At 37.5% G+C, this 19,463-nt stretch overlaps 2 protein-coding genes across 2 annotated transcripts; one reads left to right on the plus strand and one right to left on the minus strand.

Annotated features, from left to right (window-relative positions):
- The first annotated feature begins 1,954 nt into the window (after positions 1–1,954).
- LOC141651300 (uncharacterized) lies at positions 1,955–3,124 on the plus strand. The gene has a single exon (XM_074459019.1). It carries the CDS (start codon positions 1,955–1,957, stop codon positions 3,122–3,124), a length of 1,170 nt encoding a protein of 389 aa, XP_074315120.1.
- Positions 3,125–12,813: 9,689 nt separating this feature from the next.
- LOC141651301 (uncharacterized) lies at positions 12,814–13,242 on the minus strand. Its single transcript, XM_074459020.1, has one exon. The coding sequence runs from the start codon at positions 13,240–13,242 to the stop codon at positions 12,814–12,816; it is 429 nt and encodes a 142-aa protein (XP_074315121.1).
- Positions 13,243–19,463: the final 6,221 nt, after the last annotated feature.

A 19,463-nucleotide genomic window follows, 5' to 3' on the forward strand; every position in this document is an offset into this window, starting at 1 on the left:
ACACAATCACAATCTCCAACACCGTCACATCACCAATCATCTGACTAGCTTGAAGGTCTAGTCTTGCCAGATTACGACCGCAACCAGTAATTCACACCGCCAGTGGGGGACCGCAGCCGTTCCCACCTACGCTCCGCTCATCAATACCGAGCGCAAACCCATGTCCCTTAATGTGCACATCCCCTTTGTGGCGGGTTCCATAGAGGGCGAATCAAGGGCGTGAAGCCACTCCCGCAAGTGAATCCACTCAGCCGAGGGCGCACCTCGAGAATCACAGACAATCAACAATAACCAATCACAACATCAATTCAAAACAATGCCAATATCAATTACGATATAATCATCATGTCAATCAACCAAACAACCATCTTATAATCATTTATACAATATACTGAGTAGGGAAACCCTACCTGAAAAAGCAATCACCAAGATCGTCCCAATCAGCTAATCAAAATCGTTCATCAATGAAATCACCTCCTATCAAACATACAATCATACAATCACCATCTAATAAGCACAATACTCCCCAAACCCCCAATTTACGCAATTAGGCTTTCAACCAAAAATAATGAAACAACATAAAAACTACACTAGGATCTTACCCACAATACGACGGTCTCAACGGCGTAAAGAACACGATGATCCGACACCCTATGCCTTTGGGATTTGATAGCAATGAGAGAGAGAGAGCGAGAAGCAACGTAACTTTGTTTTACCATTGTGAAGTTTATAAAAGTGTAAAAATGAAAAAAAACTGACGGATTAAGTTTATATATCTTTCTCACGTTGCTATCAAAACCCGTCAAAAACAGCCCGTAAAAGTAACTTACTCGATCGAGTGACCCTTACTCGATCGAGTCCCCAACTTACTCGATCGAGTACCCAACAGCGGAACACTGTTTCGTAAACCAAACTTACTTACTCGACAAAGTAAGCCCTACTCGATAGAGTACCCAAAGACATAGAAAACCGTAGTATTACAGCGCGTACCTTGTACGAACAGTCCATATTTATGTCCATTTGTTTAAGTTTTCGCTGCCCAAATCGTATCGTTTGTGGTATCAGAGCTTCGGCTCTTGATCCTTGATCGATTATGTCGATAGACTTCAATCATTTAGATTTCATTCATCAATTACGTGAGGCCTTAAAACATGCTCGCGAAACCGATGAACGTTGGCAGCCTAGGATCGGAAAAGGAATTGTCGATGCATTCAAGACAAGTGATCTGCTTCGTTGGAGGGGCTGATCCCGAGGCCTATTTGGAGTTGGAACGGAAAATTGATTGTTTATTCGATTTTAAAGACTTGGATGATGATAAGAGGTGTAGGTTTGTAATTCTGAAATTGAGCAAATGAGAATTGTTGTGGTATGAGGCGTTGAAGGCTAAGAGGGTCCGAGAAGGCAAAGAGAAAATTGATTCTTGGGAGTCCCTAAAACGCAAACTACGGAAAAGGTATGTACCATCGACCCATAGGCTATCCACTTATCGTAAAATCACTGATTTTAGACAAGGCAAGATGAGTGTTAGTGAGTATTTAGATGAATTTTAGAATCTTGCTATTATGGGTGAATTGGAGGAAATGGAGGAACAAAAATTTGCTCGATTTTTGCGTGGCTTAAATTATAATATTGCTAGTACGGTTGAACTATACCAATTTTCTGATTTTGATTCTTTGTGTAGTCTTTGTTTGAAATTGAATCCCAAGGGAAATCTAAGTATGGGAGTGGGTCGAGTTCAGAATCGTGTAAGCCTAAATCATGGTGTAAACCCGAGTCTAAATTTGTTGGTACTCCTAATAACCAGGCCGTGTCTAACACCTCGATTGGCAGTCCTAAAACCACCGCTGGTCAGTCCTTTAAAACCTCAGGAAAAGAGACTAGTTTGGCTAAGGTTTGATGCTTTGAGTATCAAGGATTCGGTCATTATCAAAATGCGTGTCCTAATCAACGTGTTATGACCTTAAGAGAAGACTTAGAGTGTCGGGATGAGTTTTTGGCCGAGGAGGAACAAATGAATGAATTTCTGATATCTAATGATGATGAGGAGGGGGAAGAAGAAGTAGAGGGTTATGAGGCACCTCATGTCGATACTAGCTTGGTTTTGCGAACTTTGAAAGTTGATTCTAAACCAATTGAGTCGGGACAGCGGAACCAATTGTTTCATACTAATTGTAAGGTGAATGATAGATGGGTGAGTCTAATTATCGATGGAGGAAGTTGCACTAACGTTGCCTCTACCGAAATGGTTTCTAAATTGGGTCGTAAGACCACGAAACATCCCCGTCCTTATGCATTGCATTGGCTCGATAATGGTAGTAGTGTTAAAGTTACAAAACAGGCCCGTGTGAATTTGACTATGGGTTCGTATATTTATGAGATTTTGTGTGATGTTATACCCATGGATGCTTGTCATATCTTGTTGGGTCGGCCTTGGCAATTTGATGGGGATGTATTGCATCGAGAAAGGAATAATGAGTATGAATTGAGGGATAGGGGAAAACGAATTGTGCTCAAGCCTCTATCACCTCAAAACAGCCGTGTTGCTACTACAAACACGGTTCCTAAGGCTGTTATGTCGTTGTTGATTGGAGAACGGGATGTGGAACGTGCTATTGATAATGGTGAACGCGTTTTCTTACTTGTTGCTAAAGAAAATTCGAGTTCTAATGTTATTTTGCAGGAGCATGGCCGAGTTGATAAACTCCTTGTTGAGTTTAGTGATGTATTTCCCGATGATTTGCCGATTGGTTTGCCTCCTATTCGGGGCATTGAAAATCAAATTGACCTTATTCCGGGCTCATCTCTTTCGAATAAGGCTGCCTATCGTTGTAATCCCGAAGAAACAAAGGAACTCCAAAAGCAAATGGATGAATTGATGGCTAGGGGCTATGTTCGTGAAAGTATAAGTCCTTGTGCTATACCGGTGCTACTTGTGCCAAAGAAATATGGGTCGTGGAGGATGTGTGTTGATAGTCGTGCCGTGAACAATATAATAATCAAATATCGCTTCCCAATTCCAAGACTCGATGCTATGCTTGATGAGTTTCATGGTTCGGTTATCTTCTCAAAAATCGACCTTAGAAGTGGTTACCATCAGATTCAGATGCGTGGAGGTGATGAATAGAAGACGGCTTTCAAAACGAAGCATGGGTTGTATGAATGGACCGTCATGCCATTCGATCTTACTAATGCTCCAAGTACCTTCATGAGATTGATGAATGAGGTACTTAAATCTTTCTTGGGCAGATTTGTTGTGGTTTATCTTGATGATATATTGGTGTATAGCAAGAGTGTTGATGATTATTTTGAACATTTGAGGCAAGTGTTCGAGACATTGCGAAATCAGAAACTTTATGGGAAGCGTGAGAAGTGCTCTTTTCTTGTGGAGAGCGTGGTTTTCTTGGGATACGTGGTGGCCAAGGATGGTGTCTCGGTTGATCAATCAAAGATTGAAGCAATTCGATCTTGGCCGGAGCCTAAAACCGTTAGTGAGGTACGATCTTTTCATGGGCTTGCTTCATTTTATCGTCGATTTATTCGAGATTTTAGTACCATTACTAGCCCTATTACGGAGTGTTTAAAGAAGGGAGGTTTTAATTAGAGAGGGGTGCTAAGCAAGCTTTTGAAACGATTAAAGATCAGTTGTGTACCGCTCCTATCTTGGCTTTACCCGACTTTACTCAACCTTTCGAGGTCGAGTGTGATGCTAGTGGCGTGGGCATAGGGGCTGTTTTGATTCAAGGGAAATGACCTATTGCCTACTTCTCAAAGAAATTGGGTGGAGCTCGATTGAATTATTGCACTTATGATAAAGAATTTTATGCTATTGTTCGAGCTCTTGATCATTGGAGTCACTATCTTCGTCCTAACCATTTTATATTGCATTCCGATCATGAATCTTTGAAGTATATTAATGGGCAGCAGAAGTTGAGTCCAAGGCACGCAAAATGGGTTGAATTTTTACAATCATTTCACTTTTCATCCAAATATAAAGATGGAAAGAGTAATGTTGTAGCCGATGCCTTATCTCGTCGTTATACCTTGCTGTACACACTTGATGTTCGTCTCTTGGGCTTTGAAACTTTGAAGGATTACTATGGTGAAGATGGAGACTTTGGTGCAATATATCTTGAGTGAAAATCAGGAGCTAAGGGAGAGTATTTGATTCATGACGGTTTTCTTTTTAAAGGAAATCGACTTTGTGTTCCTAAGCATCCTATTCGGGAACTACTTGTAAGGGAGGCTCACAGTGGAGGGCTAGCTGGTCACTTCGGGGTGGCTAAGACCGTGGAGATCTTGAAAGAGCATTTCTTATGGCCACGATTGCAAAAAGATGTTCACAACATCGTGGGTAAGTGTGTTACTTGTCAAGTTTAGAAAAGCAAGTTCAAACCGGGCGAATATACTCCTTTACCAATTCCGGTCAGACCTTAGGACGATGTCTCAATGGACTTCATTGTTACTTTGCCATACACTCAACGTGGTAAGGATGCTATCATGGTGGTGGTTGATCGTTTCTCAAAGATGGCCCATTTTGTTGTTTGCCATAAAACCGATGATGCTCCTAATGTGGCTGATTTTTACTATCGGGAAATTGTGAGGTTACATGGAATCCAAGAACTATTGTGTCGGATCGGGATTCTAAGTTCTTGAGTTACTTTTGGAATACATTATGGAGGAAAGTGGGTACTAAGTTGTTGTTTATTACTTCTCATCATCCTCAAAACGGATGGGCAAACCGAGGTCACAAATCGAACCTTGGGTACTTTGTTGCGTGGTCTTGTGAGCAAAACACAAAAGGATTGGGATCTCAAACTTTCTCATGCCGAGTTTGCTTATAATCGGTCACCTACTTATGCTACTAATCATTCTCCTTTTGAAATTGTGTACTTTATTAATCTCTATCTTCCTTTGGATTTAATTTCGTTACCTAAAGATGAATTGGTACATAAGGATGCCAAATCAAAATTGAAAACGATGTTGAAGCTCCATGAGCAAGCCCGGGCCAGAATTGAAACTGTGAATGCTGCCTATCAACGCAAGTCCAACAAAAATAGGAAACCGAGGGTGTTCGAGATTGGAGACATGGTTTGGGTGCATTTGAGGGAGGAACGATTCCCGAGCAAGCGCAAGAATAAGCTCATGCCTAGGGCCGAGGGTCCTTACAAAATCGTGGATAGGGTCAACAACAATGCTTACAAAGTTGAACTTCCCGGTGATTATGGTGTTCACGCCACTTTTAATATTGGTGATCTCTCTCCTTACTTGGATGACGATGGCCTAGCTGAATTGAGGTCAATTCCTTTTCAAGGGGGAGGGGATGATGCGATCCAAGCTAGTAACTCGGATTTGGTTGATGAGCTGGTTGTGAACACTAGTGGTGATGGTTCGATGAGCTTGGTTCGTAGTTCTCATCCTATGGGCTTAAATAGTTCTTCCTATGTGAATTTGCTAAGTATGGAGCAAGGAGGCTGATTGTGACACGCATTTCCAAGGAAGGGACGGTCCAAGCTAGATGTTTTTATTAACATTTCAGATTATATTTGTTAAAATAAGATCTTAAGTTTATCTAATATTTAATTGTTGCATTTAACTTAAGCTTTAATGTTGTAATCAAGTGAAGAGTGATTGCTCAACTCTTACATCTTCAACTGTTGGACGGCTCAAATCAGGCTATATAATGCCTTGTTTGATTATGAATAAAATCATCTCAGAAATTACAAACAAACACTTGTGTTAAAACTCGTTTCTTGCTTAGAAACAAAGCCGATTTGATTGAAACGTGATTTTGATTAAATTCTCAAGTTGTTGATCAATAGGTCTTGATCTCACTCACCTTGATCAAGTAATAGGTCTTGCTTGTTCAAAATACTATCCCAAATACATGAAAATCAGAAGTAGTCATACCTAGTACGTTTGGTTCGCAAAAATAGTCTGTTATTTTAAAACTTTCGTTGTTTGAATCGTATCATTTGAGGATTGTGCGTACCTAGTACGAACAGTCCATATTTCTATCCATTTGTTTATGTTTCCGCTGCCCAAATCGTATCAAATTTTCAGACTAATATATTTTTGTAAAAGTCAAAGTTATAGACTCGCCTAAAATAGTGTCATATAAAAAGAAATGAGTGGAGGGATCAAAGTATGTTATTGTGTCACCTAAAATAGTGTCATATAAAAGGATAATTGTCTCGGGACACTATAGAGTACTTCAACAATGTGAACTATCCAATATTTCAATTTTTTCATGTACCAAAAAATATTTCAATTTTTCCCACTCTAAAAATACGTTCAAAAAATAAATTTGCAGTAGTGAAATTAACAGTAGTATCAGTAGCTAGAATAAATACACCTCTAATATTTATTTTCAAATTTTAATAAATAGATTTAATTTTTAAAAATTAAAAACAATCCCGTGAATTTTCACAGGTGTTATACTAGTAATGTAAATAATTTGAGGTTTACACTTTTACTGTGAGGGAGAGCAATAGAACATGAGGAAGGCGGAAGAGTGAGAGGTTTTAGAAAGAGGGTGAGGTGCATTCAATAGAATTAGGGTTGAAATATATGGAAAGTCAAATTAATTTGATACACCCGGGTCCCGGGCTGATTGTGGATTAGTTTAGTGCGGCTTAGCCCAATATCTTTTTTTTTTGGTAATACTTAAATCGATTACCCCCTCCATTTCAATTTTATTGTCCTCTTTCCTATAAAATGAATCCCAAAATAATTTTCTACTTTTTAAATTTGGTAAGTATTTATAGTATGAATCAATTGTCTTTTCAATTTTGTTAACTTTTCTTAAATCCACCCAAATATCGACATTGGTTTAATATTTATAAAAATAATATTATTATTATATATCGTATTATTTTGTTACCTAAGAATAGTTCTTCTAATTATATGGCATTCGTATTAGTTAACATATTTTGAATATGTGTTATCCCGAGTCTCTGACACGGGCGTTGTGAGGGTTAGTGTCGGTTGTCGAGTGGTGGCTACAACTTTATTTTGTGCTAATTTTTCAACTCGGTATCGTGTTAGACACGCGACACAATGGCACCCGAGTGAAGTGCCAGAGTTACATAGTTTTGAATATCAAAATTTAAAGAGCAGCTCGTGCAGTTTTCACAACTGTATTATATTGTCAGAATGAAATCATTACTTAAATTATATGTACATTGAATCCTAAATTATAGAGTTTTTTTATAATGTCACAAACTCATATCATTGCACATTTAATAACACTAATTTATGTATTCATGTGTTCAATAATAGCATAGATTATTACGACCCATGCATTTTTTTTTTTGCACGGGTTTAAAACTAGTATGGAGATAACATTGAGCTAGATTTACTAAAGTATACTCCAGACAACATATATAAATAAGGTATCGTGTTATTTCGAACTTGATTTGCTAAATACATGGTCACATTCCTCTAATAACCTTACGTTTTGAGAATTTTTTTCACTTATTGCCTAATGTGTATGTTTAATTTTATTCCAGTAAATAATAGAATTTTAGAAGTTTATGTACTCCGTAATATGTTCACTATTGGTGATGGTAGAAAGAGTTGTTATGGCTTATGTAGAAGGATGTCAATAATCCCAACATTCATTATTTTTTTAACAGGGAAGTTCTTGGTGCAGGTCTATATATGATTGTTCAAAAAAAGAACCATGTCCGTCTAATCTTCATTATGGAGTATTTTTTTTCTTTTTTTTAGGAAGTACGGAAAAATAAGTAGTGTTATATGCCTTAGTATGGTGTTTCCGTGTTTGTAGCTTCAATTTATTGGTGGGCTTTCTTCGGCTATTTGTGAGCCTCCAAATCTATCATACTTCGATAATAATTGTCGAATTTTCTAATATGTACCCTAAAGGACTTAAAATAACTTTAAAATTAAGTAAATCTAATTTTTAATTATGTAAATTTTATTAAACTACCTCTTCCGAGTCCCCATGTTTTCAAGATAGGTTATTTAATTTAGATTTTCCATAAAAAAAAGAGAGATATACATTATATCATTGAGGATTTATGACATGAACTATACGAATAGTATATTAAATTGAATAAAAATGGTGAATGCTTTATAAAAGTTACGGTTTGATTAGGATCATACTATCATAGATTGACCAGTTTCAAAAGTAGTAGAACGACACTACTTATTTATATGTACATAAAGCAAAGGCGCCAAGCCATCTCATTTATTACGCAAATAATAAGGATTATATTTTTACCGATAATAAAATAAGGATCAGAGTAATTTTTTACTGTTAATTAGAGTATACTCCGTACTTGGGTAATATATAGCAACAAAATAAATAGTTTTTTTAGTACACTACATAATACTTACCCTATTTTGCGAAAAAATTACATAAAGTTTCTTTTGTTTTTTTGCAAAAATTTATTCCTCCATGAATGCGAAAAAAAAGAAGGTAAAGAACTTACAAGCATCTAAACAATACTTAGCTCCTAGGTAAGAAGCCTACTAGCAGTATCAAAAGAACTATTATTATGCAATTACATAATGTTTCGTATAATCGTACTTAGTTAAATGCCGCGTAAGATTGAAGTAGGTTTGTCTCAAACTACCACAAAACCATTTTTCATCAAAAATATCAATTTTGTACGTCATTAATTGAAATATATCATTTGTAAATGAAATTTATTTAGTTTTTTAGATAGTGTTTGGTAAACAAAAAAAAATGTTGGTGATTTTTCAGAAAGAAATAAATATGGGGTAGGCAAAAAAGAAAAACTTAAATAAACTACAAAAGAGTCATGTGTAATGGAACTATCGAAGTACGTCTCGCAGAAAAAAATCGTAGTAAGTGTCATAAGATCCTAAAAATCAGTTTTGTTTTTTCTTCACCAACTTATCAAAGACGTACTTCCTGAAAGTTGAATAATAGACCTATAAAAAAATTGTTAAGGGATTATGAAGGGAATGATGATTGTATTAGCTTTGGCTTGTAGCCTTATATAGTTACAGCGCAAGGTAACAATATCCTACAGTTTAGGCTAGAATATCGCTACGGAATCGTAATAATAGCAACAACAATATTACGTAATCATATATTTCTAATACCCCCCCCCCTCAAGCTGGAGCATGGAGATCAAGAGTGCCCAGCTTGCGAAGAAGAGCAAGAAATTGTGAAGCGCCCAATGCGATGCTTTGGTAAGGATATCCGCAAGTGATCTTTGGTAGAGACATGAGACATAACAATGAGTCCCTCGGTAATGGCATCGCGCACGAAATGACAATCAATTTCAATGTGTTTCGTGCGCTCATGAAAGACCGGATTACTCGCAAGTTGAAGAGCAGATTGGCTATAAGAGAAAACGGCCATAGGCCGAGACAAAGTAACACCGAAATCATCTAGGAGTCCTTTCAACCACTTCAACTCGCAAACAATATTGGCCATAGATCGATACTCAGCCTCCACGGATGACAAAGAGACCGTGTGTTGTTTACGAGTCTTCCACGAGATAGGAGAGCCGCCAAGAAAAATATACCACCCCGTAACGGAGCGGCGAGACAGTGAGCAACCCCAATCGGAATCAAACCAGCCGATAATGGTGAAGTCACTATCGGCCTGTAATAAAATTCCTTGACCCGGACTTCCTTTGAGATAGCGGACCACGCGTAAGGCAGCATCCATATGCTCGGTATGAGGTTGATGCAAAAAACGCGAGAGAATGTAAACGGCATAAGATAAATCAGGACGAGTAACCTTGAGATAAACTAACCGGCCCACGAGATGGCGATATGACTCAATATCCGTGAGAAGTTCACCCGTGGCCGCATCCAACTTATGGTGTTGCTCGATCGGTATGGTAGCAGGTTTGGACCCAAGTAACCCCGTTTCGGAGATAATGTCAAGAGCATATTTGCGCTGAGAGACATAAATACCTTCAGTGCTGCGAGATACCTCCAAACCCAAAAAATACTTCAAAACTCCGAAATCCTTCATATTAAAGCAAGTCCCCAAATAGTCCTTAAATTTTGCAACAGCGGAAGAATCATTACCAGCAATAACTAAGTCGTCAACATAAATGAGAATGAATAAACGAACTTCGCCTTGCAAGTAAGAAAACAATGAATAGTCGGAGTAAGACTCAGTGAAACCATAAGACTTAAGAGCAGAAGTGAACTTAGCAAACCAACATCTGGGAGCTTGCCGAAGACCATAAAGTGACTTCTTGAGACGACAAACCTTACCCTCTTTTCCTTGACTGAAACCGGGAGGCAAACGCATATAGACTTCTTCATTCAAATCGCCGTGTATGAAGGCATTATGGACGCCCATTTGGTGTAGCTCCCATCTATTAATGGCGACAACAGCAAGAAAAGCACGGATGGTACCCATCTTGACAACTGGAGCAAAAGTCTCTCCATAGTCTAGACCCTCAACCTGATGATTCCCAAAAATAACAAAACGGGATTTTAGACGTTCAATAGTGCCATCGGACTTGTATTTAATTCTGTACACCCATGTACACCCTAGAGCCTTCTTGTTTGGTGGTAAATATGTCAATTCCCAAGTAGCGTTACGCTCAAGGGCATCTATTTCGCGTTTCATTGCATCACACCAACCAGGATCACGAATAGCCTCTTTGAATGACGGAGGCTCGACACCTGAGGTCACAGCTGCAAGAAACTCACGGTGTTTGGCCGAAAAAGAATTGCAATTGACATAGTTAGTTAAGGTGTATGGCGTACCTGAGGAGGACGTTGGAGAGCTAGGTGTGCTTGAAGTAGGGGACGACTATGGACGGTGTCGAGCACATAACCACTGAGACGATAATTAGGAAACTTTAACCTGCGTCCTTTACCCATTTCGGCAGTCGAAGAAGCAGTAGTACCGGCGCCAGAAGGACCAGCCACAGCATCAGTTGCAGGCGTGGGTCCAGTGGAGGTGGCGGTGTCAGTTTCTGGACCTGTACCCGTGGCAGTCTCAGGAGGCGGTTCAATGGCGGGAGTAACAACCGTGTTATCCGACCCATTAAGCGGCTCATCGGTAAGAGGCGGGTCAATGGCAGAGGCGGGGATCGAGTGGGTCGAAGTAGGATCAGCACTAAAAGGAAAAATTCCTTCGTGAAAGATGACATCACGAGAGACATAAAAGGATTCGGTCTCGAGATCATAAAGCTTCCAACCCTTTTTATTACTCGGATACCCAACAAAGATACTCTTCCGACTCCGTTTCTCAAACTTATCGCCATGTGTGTTTTGATTGTGAGCATAAGCTAGACACCCAAAAACTCTCAAATTGGCATAGGAAGGGGCAGTAACATAGAGACACTCATACGGGGTCAAGTTATTTAACAGGGGAGACGGTGTCCGATTAATTAAATAGGCAGAGGATAGGATACATTCACCCCAGAAAGATTTGGGTAAATTAGCCTGAAAACGGAGTGCCCGAGCTACATTCAAAATATGACGATGCTTACGTTCTACCCGCCCATTTTGTTGGGGTGTACCCACGCATGAAGTCTCGAATTTGATGCCATTGGCGAAAAAATAACCTCCCATGCAATTAAATTCCGTGGCATTATCACTCCGGACATTTTTAAGTGATTTAGAAAATTGGGTTTGGATTATATGAATAAAACTCATGAACATATCAGTTACTTCAGTTTTATCTAGCAATAAATATACCCATGTTGCACGAGAGTAATCATCTACTATTGTCAAAAAATATTTGGCACCACACAAAGAAGAAATACGTTATGCCCCCCATAGGTTACAGTGAATTAACTCAAATAAATCCGATGCACGCTTATTATTCAAAACAAAACTGTCACGATGTTGTTTAGCCAAATGACAAGTATCACAAACTGTATCTTTATTAGAATTTAAACTGCTAAAAGAGGGAATAGTCTTGACCACTTTATGTGACGGATGTCCCAGACGCCGGTGCCAAAGATCAAATGTGTCGTGTCCTGACACCGTATGAACCGCAAGTGGTTTCTCCCCCGTATGAATCCAAAAAAGTCCGTCCCTTAGCTCACCTGCTCCAATCGCCTTCCTCGAAGAAGGGTCCTGAATAAGACATGAGTTCTTAGCAAAAACAAATGAAAAATTGGCATCCACAATAAGTTGAGAAACAGATATCAAATTGCATGTTAAATTGGGAACGAATAAAACACAGCGGAGAGTAAGAGATTCATTTATATAAACCGAACCCATTACGGTAGACACGACCTGTTGGCCATTCGGGAGCCCAACAGCTCGGCCTGGTATTTGTGTTTGATTCTCCAAAAAAGATAAAGTACCAGTTACGTGATTGGAAGCTCTCGTATCAATTATCCAATTAGACATACCGCTTAGACGATCCGAGGAAAGCAAAGAGTGAGCAGATGGGTTAGTGATGACGACATTTGCGTGGACAGCATGTTCCACTGTTCCAGTACTATTCGAACCAGGCGCATTCGAACCAGAAACACCCGAGCCCCCAGTCTGTGATGAATTCGACCCCCGAGTACTCGCATTTCGTGCCCTGTATCGCTTATACTTGGCAAGCGTGCGGGGTCTATCCCCCCACCAGTCGGGAAAGCGCATTGTTTTGAGGAAACACTTGGAATTTTCATGGCCACGAGTTTCACAAGAAGTGCAAAACAGACCACGCTTTTCATTTCGTTCTTTGTCACGAATGGCACGCTAATCAGTGGTGGCGTGTGGGATAGCAAAAATAGCAACCTCAGAGACATCGGGTTGCGTTTCAATGCGCAAGCGTTCTTCTTGAAGAACCATATTATAGGCGCGGCTAAGAGTGGGTAAGGGGTCTAATTGAAATTGAGAGGATCAGATATTACCGTAGAGGGTGTGATCGAGACCCATGAAGAACTGATGAAGTCGCTCATTGTCTTGTCGTTTGAGGGCAGCCTCACCTATGCCACACTCGCACTTACCACATCGACACGCAAAAGGTGGTTCGTGCTTACCAATAGAGTCCCAAAGAGTCTTCAGCTTGCCAAAGTATGTGAGAACGTCCATGCTCTTAACCTGTTTGTAATTATTTAATTGAGTTTTAAGGCTATGAATCATGGTGCCGTCAACAACAGCGTATTGTGCTTTAATTTCCGACCACATGACTGATGCGTCATCAGTGTACGAAAGGTTTTCGAGCAGCGTAGGATCAATCATGTTTCGAATCCATTGAATTAGGGTACAATTGACCACAACCCAGTTGTCGAGTTCGAATGCATCGGTGGGTTTTTTTGATCGTGCCATCGATGAATCCAAACTTGCGACGAGCCTTAAGGGAAAAAGTCATGGATTTTTGCCAGGAGTCGTAATTGTCACGACTTAGAACAATATTCGAAATTTTTGCTCCCGAAACATCATGAGAACCGAGATAGTAAGGGCTTAGAGGATCGATTTTTTGTGTAGTGTCGACCTCGCCGACCATGGCTGCGGAGTTGAGGATTTTCGTGGTGGTGGTGGTAGGAAAATTAGGGTAAAAATTTTGTGAGGAAATTCCCTGATACCATGTTAAGGGATAATGAGGGGAATGATGATTGTATTAGCTTTGACTTGTAGCCTTATATAGTTACAGCGCAAGGTAACAATATCCTACAGTTTAGGCTAGAATATCGCTACGGAATCGTAATAATAGCAACAACAATATTACGTAATCATATATTCCTAATAAATATCAAGAGTAGTGATCAAAATCATGCCGTTATTGGAGTATGTCTTAGATGCATCAAGTCAGTGGCGGAGCCAGGATTTTAAGTCAGCGGGACGGGGGGAGGGAATTCTTAGCGGGATCAAAAGAGTAATATTATAATAGGGCCTTCAAAAAATTTAAAAAATTTAACTAAAAATTTCGAAATTTTTAAACTCAGCGGGGGCGACCGCCCCTGCTAGCCCCCTCGCTCCACCACTGCATCAAGTGATCAAGTCGTCATACAACGCAGCCAAAATGAAATCAACATTGATCATAATAACACCAATAAATAACTAAGTACAGTCTAAGTAAATTAAAATAAAGATTTTTTTTTTCAAAAAAAAAAAAATTAAAAAAAATAAAGATTTGACATTGTTTTTTTTTTTTGGTACGAGATTTGACATTGTTTTAGGTGTACAATTACATGATATGGTTCTCCTAAAAATTCTCCAATATGATAGTATTAAATTGCACATTAATAATGTAAACTAAATAGGCGAATATGGATAGTTATATAATTTTATAAACTTACGTAGTGAACTTACTCAATAATAATTTACTACCTCCATCTTAACAAGTTTTTATATTTTATTAATATACTCCTTAGTCCTCACAAATGAATAAAGTGTAAATAATCCTCTTAGAATCCTACATTTAGGCTCGTGCATCGCAATGTTTTCTACAAGCTTTCTCTATAAGGGGGTGTTTGGTTCACGCGTGGGTATGAGTTTGGAATCGGGAATCATACTTGGTGGTATCGGGTGAGAACTTGATACCTCATACCATGTGTTTGGTTCAATTTTGGGGGGCATGAGGTTAGAAATCAATCAAAGCTAAAAAATCTTCAAAATACAATATCTTACTCATAATGCTAGGGTAGGTTTAGCTAGTGTAGGGTAATTATGGTGTTTATTTGCATAAATAAGAACACCCATTATCACCCCTAACCACCCCAATTTCGGTCCACCCTTGTTAAAATAGACATCCATTTTACAACTTACATTTTGTCATTTGTAATGTGTGACATGTGACACATAACATGTCACAAGAATTTTTGATGCATATTTAACAAATTAAATATTATTATATTATCAAATAAATTACAAATAACAATTTAAATGGTAATTCACAATTACATATATGTAAAATGGGTCATTTTGAACTTAGCTAATATAATCTACAACATATTGTAATTATAACTAACTAACTAACAATTTTTATCTCAAATGTTTCATAAACATTAATTAATTTTAGTAATATAACAAATTAATTACTAAATCGAATCTTATTTAATCACATTACAATAAGATATATGACTCTCTCTTATAAAATAAATTTGTTCAATTTAAGGATTTAATTAATCCGTATCAACATACAATCAATTAACTTATCAGTTAAGGGACTTGTCCTATAGGTGTGACCTTAAGGGATCAACTGACCACCACCGTCAAACGACAGTAATGTCAAACTCTAGTTAGCCAATCATTACCGATTAATGTTGATCAGTTGACTATATAAATGAATCATCCCTTACGTATTCTTATTATGAGATTTAATTATGATTATAAATCATGTGATCGCACTATTGTTGAGGACACATACTCCAACAATCTCCCACTTGTCCGAGACAAGTGTGCGTCACCAATTCTCTTGTCCTATTACAATCTCTCACTCAATGCAAGGTGTCTTGCAGGTCGTACTTACATTTGATCATATCTTGAGTGGTTTCCTCGATCTGGAGAGTAACTGTCTGATCGGAATTATCTACCGTACATACCTTCCGAGCGTGGCCACACATTTTCAGTTCACTACTCCTCTAGTGGCCCTGAGATTTTAGATAACCCTGACAAGGGGGTGGACAATTCCTATCGCACTATTTCCTTTGAATAGCCACAGCTCATCATGACCCAAAATATGCCCATTTGACCTCAGTTTCGAAAGTCGTAGAGCATAAATTAAAGTCACTCAGAAATTGTGCCACCTTGGGCGAACATTCTCTAGTCAAAGAATCGACTCATAAGAATACTATAGTAGCTCTCGTCACGACCAGGCTTTATAAAAATTACTAGAACTCTATAAGCGGTCATTGCCGACGTAGTGTCCCATGCGATGCCCTATGTGATCGACTAGTCATCCCATATGACTCTATGACACTTGAACTTGCCATCAATCGCATCACACTCTAGTCACTTTGAGACGTCACCTCATATAAGCAACTAGGGGCCAATACTTTGTTAATCCAGTTCACTTTAATAGGGTACAACGTTGTCCTTAAAACTTATTTGGATATTACAAAGTAATAAAAGAGTTTTTAATAAAACTCAAATGATGAATGCATTATCACATATATAAAATTGATACCATATCAATTACTACAGAATCTATCATCCATACTTAATATTGTATATAACTATACATCTCAACTTAATTGAAATGGCATGACTTATCATGCTTAGCCTATGAAAAAGCCTTGGTTAGCAAGTTTTAGCAATACTTTGCACTTTCCCTAACCTTACTTTATACTATTTCCCATTCTTGTGAATAATCTTGTATTATAAGAACTTCTTTGAGTACGTGTCTAGATCCAATCTGGACATAAACTCTCTTGCCTTTGAATAACTCCCACTGTCCTCACAGTGTGTAGGGATAGGACCTTCGGTTATTGGAACGAGTTACCATAGTTCCTCCAATTCATAAAACCGAATCTTAAAATGATCCATTCCTTCTTGCATATGTCATTATTGCAAGTGTACTCAATTTTCGTTGTGTATCTCATTGTTCAACTGTCTAGGATGTTCCTAGTAGATATCCTCCTTAAATAACATAGCCAAGATGGTTCTCTAACCATCCTTATGTGTTTTGAATATGGTTTTTGTGTAACTCCTTGCACATAAAACCATCTCATTTCAAAATGCTTAGCTTCATTTATTTAGTACTTCCTGAGTACTAACTAATGAACTATGTGGCAATATAGAGACTTCTCTCAAAGATTCGATTTGTAACATCTCGTCATACTCCAAGTATACGAGGTTTAAGAATGGTTATAAATCTTAGCGTAATGAATTAATCCCGCAGCGGAAGCATGTGGATTCGATTTCTACATGTTCAATACTTTTGAACTTGTCAAGATTCTTATTAACATAAGAATATTCATTCAACACTATTATCCTCTTAGAACTATCTTTATAGGTCTGGATACCTTAAAGATGTATTATTATTCTCCTAAGTCTTCCATCATTCAAAATGATCAATATGTCCCTTACATATAAGACTAGTAACACCACATTACTCCCACTAAACTCCATGTATAAACGGAATTACTCGACAATTCGAGAAAAGTTTATCACATGATCAAAACATACAATTCAATTCCTTGACTTTTACTTAAAATTCTTTTAAGTTTGCATCCTACCTTAGGATAGTTGTGATTATCAAAAACTCATGCAAGATGATTTTAAAATCCAACCGTCAAATTATATCTGAATTCAATGAGGCGTTGTTGTTGCGTGCAAAACCCTTTGTCACCAACCAACCAAGCTAAATAAAATTTTTCATGTTTATGCTCATTTCGGACTTTTGAGGAGTTGAAACTAGATAAAGCATCTTAATAAGTTACAGGTTTGTTGCTTTCAAAAATAACATGACTCCTGTCCACTTTAGATTTCGAAGAAATAATTACTGATTTTGACCAAGAAGGAACATCTTCCTTTGTCTTATGTTCAGTTTGTGGCTCTTAAAGCATCTTCTCACACTCTGTCTTTAAGAAATAATCCTCTTTTCTTAATATACAGTATCACGAGCCACAAACCCTTTGTTCTCGTGATCATGTAGGAAGAGAGAGCACAAGTTTACTATCGAAACAAGCTACAATTTAGGTACCATGCCTAACCATATCTCATATGAATTGTACTTGATGGCTTTAACTATATTTTGTTTTAGTGGAAAAAATTAAAATAATGCTAGACAAATTTATAACAAAAACTACCTCCAACTTTATAGTAAATATTCAATCATATCGTATAGGATTCTTTGTAACAAAGTACTAATACTTTGGTTTTATAATCTGTAGGTTTCGATACTTTTTCAACACTCATTGAACTTGTTCAAAGAATTTCTCTTCTTACCTCTATAAGTGGATATCAAGTTATATCTACCTAATCCGTTGGTAAAAGAGATGAAGAAGTAATAACCTTTTCTGATTGAAATTGTATTCGACCATACACTTCAAAGTGTAAGTTGGGCGAATATCTTGCTCTATTCATAATTCTTTTCCAGAAAAAGTCATGAATTAACTTGCGTTGAATACAAGATATGCACACACCAAAAGATTCCCACTCAAATGGTTTGGGAGACTAGTCAAAACTAGTTTCTTAAATGTGATTTTCAATCGAGAATTGAGAGATGATAAGGGTCACCAACTTGAGTCTTGTATATATATGACATTTATTTCTAGTTTGAATATAATTACCATGATTTGTATGGTCTCACCATAAACTTAATCGTGGTATGTAGGAGTACAATGCTTGTTTTAATTGCATAATGGTAAAACCCTTTACCTTTTGTGCAAATCAAATTATATTCTCATTTAGATATAGTGTACATCATGACAATTATTAAGGTACAATTCTAAATACAAAACTAAAATGAGTACAATATAACACTTATATGTCAATGGATGAAATGGCAACTACCCTAGTTCCATTCATGTAAATTTCTAAATTTATTCTTGCTAGTCGTCATACGATTATTCAATGTTAGGATTCTAAGGATTTACAAAACCCTCGAATAGTGTTATGAACACATCCTCCTCTAAATACCCATTTAGAAAGGTGGTTTTGACATCCTTTTGCCATATTTTATAATCATGAAATGTGGCAATATCTAACTTGATTCACAGATTTGCATCAAATACACATGACATGATAATTCGCAGGAATCCAATGTCAATGTCATAGATATTCAGAAGGAATATGTTGGAGTCACACGACCAACTTCCTAGATCTTTACTTATTTGGAGTTTGTCTCTATTTTAGTGTCTAACACCTTCTCTTTCGAGCCTAGTTCCATCCTTAACAATTAAGATAGGTACTTACTTCTTATTGCTCCCACTCACTTCAAGAATTTCTATTTGATGGAGACTTATCTTCATATAAATTCCTAGTTAATCCTTTACAAGTATGAACTCTATTGTGGTATTAGGTCAATCAAAATTTCTAACAAATCCATTTACCAATTTAACATTGTCATATTCTTAACAACTTAAGTGCTTGATGACAAGTGTTTAGGTTGAGCAATAAGACTTTTGAACCATGGATGCATAGAAGATATAATCAAAACATATTTTGACTAATCATTACCCCTAGTCATATTCTTTTCACAAGAAATCATACATAGGTATGTTAGGAATTTTAAGATGCTAATCTTATATGAAATAGGACAACTCCTATGGAGTTCTATGGAATAGAAAAATTCCTATGGAACTAGTCCACAATCTATGATACGGTTCATTTTTAGAAAGAGATTCTTTGTCGTTAGCAATAGTGGTTTAGCGGAGACTCGTGTTACAATCAAATGATATCGCATATGAGTAGGAGTAATGAAATAAAACAACATTAAAAACAATGAAATAGTGGGAAAATACAGCATTCATCGTTATAATACTTGTAAATATTAATACAAGTATAGCATTGATATAGTGACCTCTACCCAACTATAATAAATGATTCCGAGATCCAAAATTCATATTAACTTGGATGTGAGCCTACGGGCCCTCTACATCTTT

Source organism: Silene latifolia, chromosome 4, assembly GCF_048544455.1.
Source record: "Silene latifolia isolate original U9 population chromosome 4, ASM4854445v1, whole genome shotgun sequence".
Lineage (NCBI taxonomy): Eukaryota > Viridiplantae > Streptophyta > Magnoliopsida > Caryophyllales > Caryophyllaceae > Silene > Silene latifolia.